Raw genomic sequence first — 14,274 nt, forward strand, 5'->3', positions numbered from 1 at the left:
GACGCAGCGGGAAGAGGACTGACACTATCTGAACTGACTGTGCATGACTTTTACGCACAGCATTTAACCGATTTGATGAACTATCCTCGCGATTTTTCCACGACGTGAAATGGTTGCGATATCTTGTGGGAGCTGAAGGAAAGGTGCGCCTCAAAATGATAACCCACAGCACCTGTGGATTTGTTTGAGAAAGTCGCGTCTTCGGCTGCGTTTCGTCACGAGCAACTCAACGGGAGAAAGACGCTTCTCACTTATGCAGGATTGGATTTTAGTGATTCATTAAGTTCCGTTCACTAACAGACTTTGTTTATTGTGATGCATCTGTGAGAGTTTCCCCCATCCGAATTGCTGTCGTTCGGAGCAGGGGGGACTTTTAATGGATTTTTTATGTGGGACCCGCTAGGATGGACGTGGTAGATGAAACTGAAGCTTTACAGAGATTTTTCGAAGGTAAGACGTCAAACTCTTGAAAAGATCGAAATGGCAATTCGAGGCAGCTTTTTAATGCCAGTTTAACACGTGTAGCCAACTTTGATATAAAATCACAACAAGTTCGTTATGACTCACTCCGACTGTCTGGATTTGCAATTTACTGCGATAGTTACTCATTTTAAAGTGACTAAGCCAGTTATCCATCTTTCTTAAGCAAAAAAATGCAAGTAAGCTGGTGGGTTAAAAGGGTATAGCGGTAAAAGTGCTAGTGATGGGGAGCAGATCAAGTTTAACTCTTGAGGGGAGGCGGGAGTTTGTAGGAATTCAATTTAAGAAGATAAATGGTGTGTTTGGCTAAAAAGCAACATTATTGAGACTTGGGCAACATCATTTCATGTCATTAGAATTGTATAATGTAATAACATTGTCCAAAAAAAGCAGGAAATACTGTATCCTCCAAAATTATGTATACAATATCAATTTAGAGTATCATTGATGAATTGGTATTTTCAAATGCTTTGTTTGTTTTACTGTAGTTCTGCCTCAGGCATGGGAGCACTGAAATGATTTTAATCCATTCTGGAATTGACTCACTTTATCATAATAAATGACATGGCGTGGATCACACGTATCAAAGTGACACTTACTCACATCTGCTTGAATTATTCTCATATAACATGTCTCATAACACACAACTCACTAATTAGTCACCATCAATGTCAAGCATCTCACAGAAGTCAAGTGCACATATAGACACTCAGTTGTTTTATGGATAATCAATTATCTCACACTTTGTTGTAGTATACACACAGTGCTAACTTATATCCACAGCCACACCGTACTGTCAGATGTTCCGTCCCATTTTGACAGGAATTTAGTGTGTTTACATTCTTGCTTTGGGAGTAAGAGAGATGTTCTCTCTCTGGCTTCATGTGAGCCACACTTGCTTGCGCTAAAAATGTCAGCTTGGCCATGAAAAGTAAATAGGTGCTTGTTTTTGATGCTTTGAGCCTGTGTCAGATGTTGCCTTTGAGGGACTGCTAATGATTTTTTAGATAAAGGCTGTGAGCTTTCAAGCCCTTGATGTCTTGCTCAGCAAATTCACTTGTGATTCAACATATGATATGTATTGTTTTTTGACATCAAAAAGTTTGTAGTGGTGATCAAAACACTTTTAGTCTTTGGAGGGCAATTCCATGAAATACAAAGACAAACAGGAAGGTTGAGGAATGAAAAGTATTAAGCGCATCAGGCAAATATCAAAAGAAATGACGAAGACTTGAACAAAATTCACAAAGAGCTTGTATCCTCCTACCTGTGGTTCCTTCTGAAGGTTTCTTATTTTCCCCAGATGGGGATTTTGAGTTTTTTCTTCTCCTTGTGGGATCGTTGTTCAGGGGACGCTGTTGTGTATTTATGATGTTCTGTGTGACTTTTTTTCACCTGTGAAGCCCTTTGAGACTACTGGGATTCAGGGCTATACAAATAAACTTGACATGACTTGACATGCGTCGATGAATATATAACCGTCAGGTAACATAAAACGTAGGACATATAAGATTAAAATGAAAGATATTTGTTCAAAAAAAGCTGCTCAATGTCAGCTTTTGCAGTAAGTAAATGATAGCAGTTTAAAAGCGTGGGACATGGACCTAACAAAATAAAAGTTCTAAAACAATTCTTGCACCATCCGTCTGTCACCCCGATCATAAATCATGTAAATTGTCATCAAGAAACCACATACATTAAACCAAGGGTTCCTAACCCTTTTTGAATGATGCCTCACCTGTGAAATGAGTTTGTTCAGCCAAGCACCACTTTGGGATGAAAACAAAACAAACCAAAATAAAATAGAGTACTGTTTCATCCATGTCTGACTTTCACTGGAAACCTCAATAAAATAAAGGCATACAATGTTTTTCAAAGGAGTCACTATAAGAGAATTTACCGATTATTTGCTTCAATTTCCAATTACCTTTTCTTTGAAAAGAAAACTGTCATGAAACAAAAGCATTAAATTAAATATTTTGATACATGCAGAAATCCTGTCGAAATCACACGTACTTCCTGAAGGGCCTTCACGCACCCGAATGGTACACATACCCTCTTGAGAGAACCACTGGCTTAAACTGGTGTCCCAAAAATCATTTTACATCATTTTCCCTTTCATTTCAGCTATGATTAAGGCAGATGTGAAGTCAGCATTTGACATTATGCGTAACACTGTAGATTAATTACATCACATTTAGCTCCTCTTGCATTGGCTTTCCTCCATTAGCGTGACTGAGGGTCTCACAAGGCGCTATGTTAAGTCTTAAGTAGAAATTGATCTCTCAATTCCCATTAAACGTTAGCAATCTGAGCAACGTCTCTATCAACTGCCCAATTACATTTAAGCATGAAGTATAAAGAATGCTGAAGTTAAAAAGGGCTATTTACATAAGTTTGACACCGATTCTTGACAGTTGTACAGTTCTTGTTTGTACTGCCATTATCAAAGAACAAACGCAGCCATCACAGTGATGGATCTTACTCGTAAGCTATGTTTTAATAGGATTACCCAAATATGTATACATCACACTAATGCACAGCTCGCATTCCTGGCATATCCCCGGTGGTTGTTAAAACACAATGAGGTGAGACTGGTGTGTTTCTCCTCAGCAGACTCCATTAGAGTAACAGTGAGCAGACAGGGTGAGGAGGTGAGACAGTGCAGACTCACAGTGCTGAGAGAATCGCCCGTTGGGAGAAAGCCAACCAAATCTCCGCTGCCCACCACCTCCACCACCACCATAACTTGACCTTCTCATCTCTGACTCACTTAGACAATAAACAGTTGCTCACACACACATGCGCACACAAAGTTCTTGTGACATTTATTGCTGCTGTGTTGATTCATCTCACCATCCCTTCTAAGTCAACCGAACAATTGATTGAAATATAACATCAGCATTCGGTTTTGCAGAAGGTGTCGTGGACGTTTCGAGCCGTAACAGAAAGTGCTCTGAGCTAAAACATATGCTGTGTGTTAAAATTTTCAATGTAAACAACATGTCAAGCACAAGTAGATTAAAGCAACTTGTCACTCTTGTACAGTCCAGTTGCAATGCTGGCTTAAGCAGAGAGGACATGTTTCTTTTTTTTTTTTTTTTTAAACATCTTAACCAGTGCTTTAATTGGGGAGGCTTAGGAACAGCAGATCATTAATTAAATTAATTATTAATTAACCTATAATGGATGATTGGTCATAAATAAACACGTACGCATATTAAATGCAATACATACTGTACAAAACATACAGTACACACACACACATCCATACATCAATTTTTCCAAAGTTTGAAATGTCTGCATGCATTTGAACGCACCTCATACTTTGTGCGCATCGCCAGACATCAACACTTCTGTTTGTGCTGTGCTCTATCCCACAATGACAGTGTAATGAACTTGCCGTTTTTAAAAATATAATTATCTATCTGAGCTGAGTTATCTGAATACGTTGTTTATGTATCACAAGTGTATGTGGCAATTAAAACATTCCTCAGAAATGTTGAGGATTCAACTAGGTGATAGACTATTACTAGTCGTGTCCGTTAACACAGGTGTCGCTGATTACGATGGCAAATTATACCGATGGACAAAATCTACTGTTACTTCGGTCTTATTTCATTCATTTTTAAAATGTTTTCGCCATTCGGTGGTCCACTGGCAAAATGATCTGTTGCATTCTGTCGCTAGGCTAACTGTTAGCATTTCAAAGGTTTCTCACAACAGTAGGGAAAATGTACCAAATGGTAGGATTTAGGCCAGCCAGACTAATAATAATGTGCTACAGATGTAAAAAAAAAGTATTTTTGTTTAGTTTTTACCCTTGTTTGTTAATTTGTTCATTTGTTTATTTAGGAAATAAGCATAGCCAAGGCTATTCATATTAGGGCTTAGAGTTGGATAGCAGAACTGAATGGTTAAGGACTAAGGTTTTGTTGATGCAAAGTGAAAAAAAAAAATAGTTCTCTGGACTGCTTGTTGGACAGTTCATACTCCTAGAGAAGTGTTAAGAACACCCAGTCTGTGCAACACCTGTGAGCAGCCACTGACTTACATATGAATGGACTAACAGTTGGCCTCTTAGGCAGCCATCAGATTTTTTTTTTTTTTTGCCGGGATCTCTGTATATGGTAACCAGAGTCTCTCAAGGGACAAACCATTTTGAATTGACCATTCTAAGCATAGCATCTCATCATTGTGAATTATGACTATTGGGCTTTGCTTTTATTTATTGCTGACAGCTCTGACAACATTCTGCAGATGAATCTTTGAGTAGCACTCACAGATATGAATACCTTATAAGAGAAAATCAATAATCATTTCTATGTTATGAAATGTACTAATACCACATCTCCCAGACTTATTAGCATATTCATATGCCATGCACCATGGTATTTTCACAGTAAGGACAATAAAAACGCCATAGGTAAATTAGGCCAGCTTAGCAAATGGCAACATAAAATGGCCACCAGTGGCCTCTCTTTCTCTTTCTAAAACCAAGTTGCATATTTTGCATTGGACAAAAACTGTATAGAACACCACCCAAAAACTGTGGATGCACAGAATGAAAAACATGGACAGCATCGCATCTTATATGTTGACACAGGTGTTAGGCAACACGGAGTGAGCATTATCAGTAAGCTGCACTTTTATCATGTCCACATCAATCTATTCATCCCGCATCCAAAAACATGAATTGCTAATGTTTGAATGAAATGCTTGGCAGCTGGTGGACCAAAAAAAAAAATTCTCTCAACAAATAGTGCAGTTGTAGTGCAGATAGTGTTTCAGTTGAGGCCAACTGATAGACTAAGTGTCTGACCAGCACTGACATCAAGAGTGGTGCATATATCACACTCTTGCTCTTTATTCCCTTGGAAAAAAAAAAAAAAAAAATCTGTTCATTACTCATGTCTCTGTATCAGAATTCCTATTAAGTCCCGCTATACTCCCAACGAGCTAGTGAATCATGGTTCCAGAAGGCCGTTTTGGAATTGCTGCTTGAAAGCCATATACAGCCGTCAGCCTTCTCTGATTTGCAGCTCCGAAGGTGATTTGCTTTGAGAGGAATGTATTGTTTGAGAGCGGCCAGGCGTGAGCTGCTCACATATGACTTTTCATTGTCATGCCTCGCTTTCATCATCAGTGCCAGCAGTCATCCTCAACCTCTGTGTGTGTGTGTGTATGTGTGTGTCAGAAAATGCTCTGTTTTATAAATGAATTGTGCTCATAATATAAATTTGTGTGTGGAAGTAAGTTTATTAGGGCTGCAACTATAGAGTATTTTTGGTATCTGGAAATACTACAGAAAATATGATATTAATTATGAATGACCAACTTTGATAAATTTTTGATGATTTATGTTTGTTTTTTTTTATGTAACGGTATTTTTTTATTATTATTATTATATAAACTGTGGTTAGTGGCACACTACTTGCCTTTCTAGGAACATCAAATTTGAGACAAATCTCACCCCATAAATTTGGGCCTGAGAGAAAAACTCGCTGGCTGAAACAGCACATTTTAGTCAGTATGATGTTTTAAAAAGGGATCAGTAGGGACAGCAACTGTGTAAGGCTGTCGGCATCAAGTTAATTGACGATTCAGTGTGATTTCAGGACAACATTACGTTGTTTGCATCAGAAGTAGGGGGAAACAGTGGCAAAACTACTCAAGCTGTCTGTGAGACATTGCTGGGAACGACTTCAAAATAAGAGCATTCCGAGGCATTCGTGTCCATATACTACTTAGTCTTCTCACCAAACTTTCTGTGTATTTTACTGTCACGCAGAGCATTAGTAGTTGTTGCGATTAGCTTGACATTCTTTCCTGACGTGTACGCTAATAGGCAGGTATCTGGGGCAAGAAAAAAAATGCCTCAAGCATTTTTCTTCATCGAGGTAATTGACTTTCTCACGGACTTGTCTTTTCGGCAACATTTCTTGTATTTCCACAGAACTAAAAATTGTCTTTAAGATGGATATATTATTGACAGAGAACTTAATATACATGTCTTATTTGACGTCAGTAAAAGTGGGAAGCAGTTCCTGGAGCTGGCGTTTTATCCAAATCCACTGCAAAATGTAATGTTTGGTCCCTGTTGGCGCCTGGCTCATTTGTTACTAGTTCTTGTGTAAACCTCCCAACTATCGCTTATGAAAACATAACCCCCATTGCTGAGGTCAAGAGAAATAAAGAGTTTATAATTAAAAACATGCATTTGAAATGCATCTGTTTGTGGAATTTCAGTATTCTATTAAAATAACACTGAAAACATGGAAGCCCTTAATGATTTTTTAAGTCTTTTTAAGTGTTTTAAGTGCCTTTCGATTAAGGGGTCTTAATTTTTCTCTCCTTTGTCTTTCTCCAGCCGTTCACTCTATTCGCTGTCTCATTTCACTTTTTTTTAGCCTTTCATTCTTCTAAAGCTAACTGCGTGTCGCGCTCCCAGCCCTGTCACTCCTCTAATCTCCTGAGCCAGGTCCACCAGCGCGACCAGTGCTTGTGAGCGACGAGGGCTGTGTGTGGTAGCCTGGTACAGCCCTTTCTCATGACTGGGGAATAATCCTCATTATAACACCCCCAAGCCATTCACGCGCACACACATACACACGATATGTTTTGCGCAAAGCCATGCATGCGCAGGCTCACACGTACACACTTGTTGGGTTGAATTGGGAATATCGGGTCTGCGGGAGAAGGTCGTACAGTGCCATTCGTCAAACATGTGAAAATTGGAGAGGAATTGGTTTTCTCGTCTTTCTGTAAGGGGCTTTTGGTCTGAAGGACATCAACATGCTTTGGCTACGTGCAGGTACACCTATTGGTTTTGTGTTCCCCACATAATTGGCAAGCTTTTGCTTCATAATCGTGTGCGTGCGCTCACGTTTTGTTGTTTATATGGAACTGTTGATTCACTGTTGTTATTCTGCATTGTGTGTTTTTGTTCAACTGGGTCATTTGTGGTGCACGATTTGCTGCAAAAGAGCTTATTAGACCCGTGGAAGGTGATTAGAATGACTCTTAGGAGGAAGACCAGGTATAAATAGTTATCTTGGACAAGTATATATCCTCCTGAGACCCAGCCTATTCATTTGTGCCCATGTAGTGGAAAAGAGGGTCCATATCTCTCATCAGCGCTATCATTCACGTCCCAGTACTCATTTGAGGAGGTCCTGGCCTTTCTAATCATATCTCATGTGTTTTGGTGTCTTGCATGTAAATATGCTGTCTTTCTGAGACAAAATGGAAACAACAGTGGACACAAAATAATAGGCTGGGTCTCAGGATGGTACAGTACCTTGAGGAGCAGGAATGTTCTCCTGTGTGCCTCATTCTGGCAAAGTAACAATTCGTTAAAAGAGATTTGCCCTGAAAGGTTTTTTATTGCTGTTCTAAAAGTTTCCACTAAGTACAGTCCATAAGATTAGGGTTTTTTTCCCAAAACATTTCTCCAGCCATTTCCATTAAAAAAAAAAAAAAAAAAACAGTGGTCATCAAATGACATTGATGGTGCCTCTCGGTCCGTTGATGTCCTCTCATGTCACCAACATTCAAAGCATTAACGTAAGGTACTGTATAATGACTCTTGTGCATACATTACAATTTTCCTTCCTGAAAGAACACATTCACGGTTGATGGAACAGAACCTCTAAAAGAATACTGAACTTATTAGGCCATTTTCTCTAATTTAGTCAATAGGTAACACTTTTTCCACACATAATGAATACATTTAGAAACACGTTTCCAATTTCTGTCAATTGAAAATGACATCACATGTAATTAGTGCTCAGGTAATGACCAGTCATGGCTCAGCTTATGAATGTCACGTAACCAAAATAGGTAGGACATGATTGGTTATTATTACCTCAGCCCCTGAGAACATGTGGTCATTTTCAGTCGAAAGCAAGTAGCAGAAAATGGTTTTAAACTATAAATTATACATATCGAATAATTAAGTTATCAAATGATTCCAATTAAAAGCAAACTATTAACCTTTTACTGCTGAAAATGGTGAAGTAATCAAAGTAAATCCTTTTAATGTGTGTTGAGTCCTGTGTTGAGCTCATCAGAGCATTTCACACACGGTACATATAATAACTGTTAAATACTTGTTTTTTTTCATCTTTATGTATGAGTTCTGTCACAGATAAACTTTTTTGACGTTTAGAAACATTATGTGTGTACCAGGCCTTACTTGTACATCTTCGAACAGTAATTTGCTGCCCTCTTTTCATCTACATTTTTTTTCTTAACATGAGGTCATGCTTTCATTGCAAAAAGAAAAATCACAAAAAAGCCAAAACATAAAACACTCGATGAACATCCTACACGCCAGCATTTAACTGGAAACTTTTGTGTAACTCCTGACACACATCTTTCACACATCGTGGTAATATTTGAACTTGTATGACTTCAAGGACATTGTCCCTTGTACGTAAAGAGGAAGCGATATTGAATATGCGCCAATGATATAATAGCCATTCACACACACTTCTTTTTGTTTGCTTAAATTTTAGATTAATGTTCAGCTGACAGCCCAGCTTTGAAAAACTACCATAACACACACGCACATTAACCCATATACACTATTAGACACACACTCTCACACACACACGCTCCCAATCCATGAAAAGACTAGTCTGTATTGAAGTGAGTCTGACAATGATTTCACTGTTTCTTGTTGGACACAGCTGGACTGAATACAAGTAAACTTGCCAACGCCGTTGCATCTTTGAAAGGACACTGATTGAGTGACGGAGATGGAAGCTGTTCCATTCATATTTGTATGACAGAAAAATATTGATTATTAGTTGAAAAACAATCACAAAAACGCTGAAGTACTGTAAATCAGTCATTTTCAACCTTTACCAAGCCAAGGCACATATGTTCATTTTACTATACATACAATTGTGCTTTTCAATATCTAATTAGAAATTACTATGTTTCTGAGAGTACAAGTCAACCTCTCTTATAAGTCAACGACCACTTTTTTTTTACTGCAATTCGGGTGAATTTGACAAAAACGCGATTATAAGTCTACCCCTGACTTTAGTGGTTACATTGGTGATGGCAATGCAGAAAGTACTTTTTTTTCGAGGCATTTTTACATCCTATATCGAGCGACATACTGTTGCGGTTACTGAGGGGCGGAAAATGAGATAAGACTGAGGGGCAAACTGCTTGAAATGTTGTAACAATAAAATGATTTGAAGTTTTAAGGCCTTATTTTTCAACACTGAATATTAATTTGTTTAAAAGTCATCATCACTATCTGACACGCCAAATAGCTCCTTCCATTTCAACGTATGAATTCAAGTCCCGAACATGCTGTTCTTCCTCCTCGTCAATTGCTCAAATATCGTTACTCTTCCACGGGTAGTCATCTTCCAATTTGTTTGAAATGGAGGTCTGCAGAAATGCTTTGCTGAAGCCTTCTTCACCCAAGTGATGACTATGGTGAGATCAGAGCGTGGAAGGTTGCCCTTTACTGTGTTTCCGCCAACCACCTGCTGATATCGATGCGTGCCACTGCTCTCGCATATTTGTCTTGAACGGAAAAGTCAAGGCTTGTTTTCCTCTTCATAATGCATTAAAGTCCGCCAAAAAAAAAGAGCCACACAGTGTCGTTGCAAACATCAAAGAGGCAATTAGGTGACCTTTGACGAGAGTGTGTTTTTGTGACGTGTGCAAATATACTAAAACAGATGCATGCTATATCAAATTAGAAGTATAGCTATATATAACCATTATAAGCCTTGTAAGTGACACGATATGACTTATTTTGCATTCAAATTTATGTTATTCAAGCACAGATTTGTGGAGAAATTGATTTGGTTTGAAGTACGCGGTTATATGTCAACCTGCCTAATTTGGTGATTGAAAACGAGGGAAAAAAAAAAGCTTGACTTGTACTCAGAGAAATACAGTAGTTATGTTACTGATACCACTGAAGAAAACAATTGGTGGAGCGGAATAAATGACCATTTAAACATTTATGTTGATTTTGCTGGAGAAAAAGTGAATCAAAAATGCTTTCATGTTACTGCATGTAGAGAGCAAAAAGTTTAATTAATCAACATCCAATCAGTGAAAGATATTTATTTTGATAATCAATGGATGTTAAGAGCAGTGGTTATCAAGTTGGAGTACGTGTTAAGGAAAACATGAGGCTTTCTGTAGTGAAAGGACTCGTACATTTTTAAATCGAGAGCAAATTAATTGGAACACGACCTTACATTGTTTCTTAACTGTGTAATGGCGACTTCCTTGCAAATCATGATATGCGTTTATTTTGTTGTTTTTATAACAGATTTGCATTGTCATTAATGATGCAAATAGAACGTGATGTTACCCAATCTATTTTAGAGTTGTTGAATAAAATATGCCATGACATATGTAGTTCTCAAGTTTTATAAGTCAGACACACATGGCACCAAACTATGTTTTAAGCCTTTTATTTCATCCAAAGAGGCTTTTGACCTTGGTCAAAAAAAATACTTCACATGGGTAGGTAAATCATTCAAAAAAGGTTGAGAAAGTTTGCGTTCAAACAGTAAATATTTTCTGATTCATTTTGTCCTCTATGAGAGCAAATCAAAATGAAATATTTTCTGCTCTTACTCGGAAAGCAACGATCAATATTTTAGCCTATTTTCTGCTGTTATGGACCAAATCGATGATTGAAAAATAAAAAATATAATTTTCTGCACCGTCAGTTCAGCAAATGTAGTGTTTTTAAATCAAGAGCTGGAAATGATTTTTTTTCAAAATCTGATTCAACGTTTAATCAACAAATAATTGTTGTAATTTTTTCCTATATACCGTATTTTCCGCACTATAAGGCGCACCTAAAAGCCTTAATTTTTTTTAAAAAGCGGATGGTGCGCCTTATAATCGGGTGCGCCTTATATATGGATCGATATTGAGATTGGGATTCGTAGATGGGAATGAACTGATAAAGTAAGCTTTACCTGTTTTGTTTTTGTGTTTACAGTTGAACAAGGTTGGTCATATTGACATTGAGTTATTGTGCTATCGAGAGTTTAGAGTTATTATTTGAGTTATTATTGTTATTATTTTGAGTATTACTATATTGTGATTGAAAAAGTTTTAAGATATGTCATTAATTGAGGGTGCGACCTATAATCTGGTGCGCCTTATATATGGGAAAGTTTTCAACTATGTCATTAGTTGAGGGTGCGCCTTATAGTGCGGAAAATACAGTACTCAGTAGTTGCAGACCCGATTGCAGTACATTAAAAAAAAATAATAATAATAAATCCGTAGCTAAAACCTCTTACGTAGTAGATCCAAATCAACCATTGGTTTACCAACTTGTATCATTTCAACTTTCCAATTACTCCATCATTTTCTCATGCTAATTTGATGACCTCAAGACATTTTTCAGTCGCTTGTTGATCTTTTTCTCGCACTCTGGACTAGAGGTCTTGGACATCACTTAGACAAAAAAAAAAAGTGATGTAACGCCCATACCATGTTTCATCTTCTCTTTGCTCATTCCTTCCTGGGATGTCCAACTTCTAGTTTGTCCTCCTTGCCCCCGTTCTCCTCACCCTCCATCCATCCATCCAGCCTCCCCTCTCCCTGTAGCATTTCGTTATCAGGCCTGCCAGTTTAGATTTACGGCTGTTGTGGGTGGGGTGCACATCTGGATCTTATTTCAGGGGGAACCATCCTGCTTTTCTCCCACCACACTGGCACGCATTAGGAGACATTTACCATCTGCTTCCATCCACTGAAAAGAGTGTAAACATGAGAAAGGTTGCAGACCTGACATTTCAATGTGAAGATTGATGTGACTCTATAAAATTTAGAGGGACCTAATCTGGTTGAGGACATGTGGCCTGGTTCATGCCTTGAATACTTTATGTGGCGGTTTGATCTTAGCGGTGGCGTTATTACTTTTATGGAGACATTTTCTTGGTTGTTTCAAATTGAAGAACTACAGATGATAAAAGTCGGAAAATATTCATTTTTTGATGACACAAGAATTTTCGGCAATCCCTCCCTTCAATCTATCATAGAATGCAGGAGAAAAAAAAACAAGTTTGAGGTTGTTTGCTCAAGCAGTGTTGATAACAAGTCCTTACCTTCTGTTTCGAGCGCACGGACACACATCCATATACACATATCGCTGACATCAGGCTAAAACTTCATAAATTGGTGAATTTCATTGGATTTTTTTTTACATCTGTTCAAATTTCCACCAGGCTGTAGTCACTGGCATAAAATGAATCATGTATATCCCGTCAGCACTGTCGACCACCGCGGAAAATACTAGTGACGGGACTTTTGGCTCCAATGAGGGAGCAGTTCTTTCATGAACTGTTACTAAAAAGAGTCATTCAAAAAACTGGTGCTCTTATGTTTTTAGTTAATTTTGGTTCACTCATAAAATAAACACTGGGATAAGGGATGTATCGCAATTCATGTCAAAGTACTGTTTTAAAGTACTTTGACCTGTACTTTGACTCTGTTGTTTGCAAATGTTGCATCTTAAGGAAATACAAATGTACAAAGAAAAGTTGTGTTTTCTGATATAGAAATGCAAATTTTTTTTTAATGTTGTAACATGATGGCAATTATATCATGGCAATTTAATTGAAATTATGCTTGAAATTCATGAAAAATGAAGTTTGAAGCGATAGAGTTGGTTGAAGTGGTAGTGAGAATAATGAAACCAGGGTATCTGTACTTACAATGGCGGCCTATAGTAATATCAGCTGATATTTTACAATCACAAACTATAATTTACAAATTAGGAAAATAGAAAATTGCCAGTAATCCAACAATAATTTGTTACTGCATATTTGGGGGGGAAATTTGTGTCTGAAAAGTACTTGTGGTATCTGTACTTGGTATCAGTAACTATTTGAGAGTTTGAACAGCAATCAGAAAATAAAACAAAGCTACTGAATATACCTAGTTAAAGGAATGTTGTCATATGATTATGGCAGGAGACTCCTTGTGGCTACATCCAAGATAGCCCTTGGATCATTAGAAGCTCACAAAATGATGCATTTTTGCACATGATCATTTTGTCATGATCATTTTTCCTTCAGTTTGTTTTCGAGTTTCAAAAACGTTTACACAATTGGTAAATGCCTCTCATTTTGACGGCGCTATGTTTGCATCACTTTACATGAGGGTGTGCAAATGTACTATTTTGAAGATATAAAAGGTGTTTAAATGGTTTCAGGTTTGATGAATCACACCATATTAAATTATCTATCTGCATATACTCCTCCCAGAAGCGGTTAAATGATCTCCATGACAATTTTGCACATCCAGCAATCCTCCATAAACAGATCAGTCTTACAGCTATTTGTGTGAGTTTGCAGCCATTTTACATGCGCAAACTTTGAGTAAATCAGGCCATTGGTGAGGTCATGTGTTAAGGATTTGAGAGGCTTTGGCTCACAAAGGGTGAAAAAGAAAGAACCTGCACTCATGGAATAATTGTTTCTGAACGTTTATGCAATGGCACTTGTGGCAGCTGAGAAGTACAAAACAAATGAACAAACTCAGTTCGTTTCAGTTCTTCTTCTATCACATGTACATGGTGTCACACGTGCCATCGTCGTCTGACCAACAGAGGAATTATACCCCCAATAAACACATCAGATCAAAATATTTACTGTATATGAACTAAAACCAACCTGGAACCCGCAAAGGAGGATGATGTCCTGCATATTAATGTCAGACACGAGAGTGCAGTCTTGTACCAAGAAGATTAACATTTTGTTGTAATAGAGATGGCTGGCTTCAAAA

The 14,274-nt window shown here is 37.8% G+C and overlaps 1 protein-coding gene across 4 annotated transcripts in view; it reads left to right on the plus strand.

The window, feature by feature from the left end:
- The window catches only part of myrf (myelin regulatory factor), a 30,767-nt gene continuing 16,493 nt past the window's right edge, over window positions 1-14,274 (plus strand). For 3 of the 4 annotated variants that reach the window (XM_088418093.1, XM_088418096.1, XM_088418094.1), the window contains exon 1: window positions 1-450. In XM_088418093.1, coding sequence (XP_088274219.1) covers window positions 405-450 — 46 coding nt within the window. In that variant the 5' untranslated portion in view covers window positions 1-404. Of the gene's footprint in view, window positions 451-7,174; window positions 7,295-14,274 lie in introns of those variants that run through there. The other variant, XM_088418095.1, reaches the window with a different exon arrangement.

This window comes from Hippichthys cyanospilos, chromosome 6 (assembly GCF_059441005.1).
Source record: "Hippichthys cyanospilos isolate Australia breed blue-spotted pipefish chromosome 6, RoL_Hcya_1.0, whole genome shotgun sequence".
Lineage (NCBI taxonomy): Eukaryota > Metazoa > Chordata > Actinopteri > Syngnathiformes > Syngnathidae > Hippichthys > Hippichthys cyanospilos.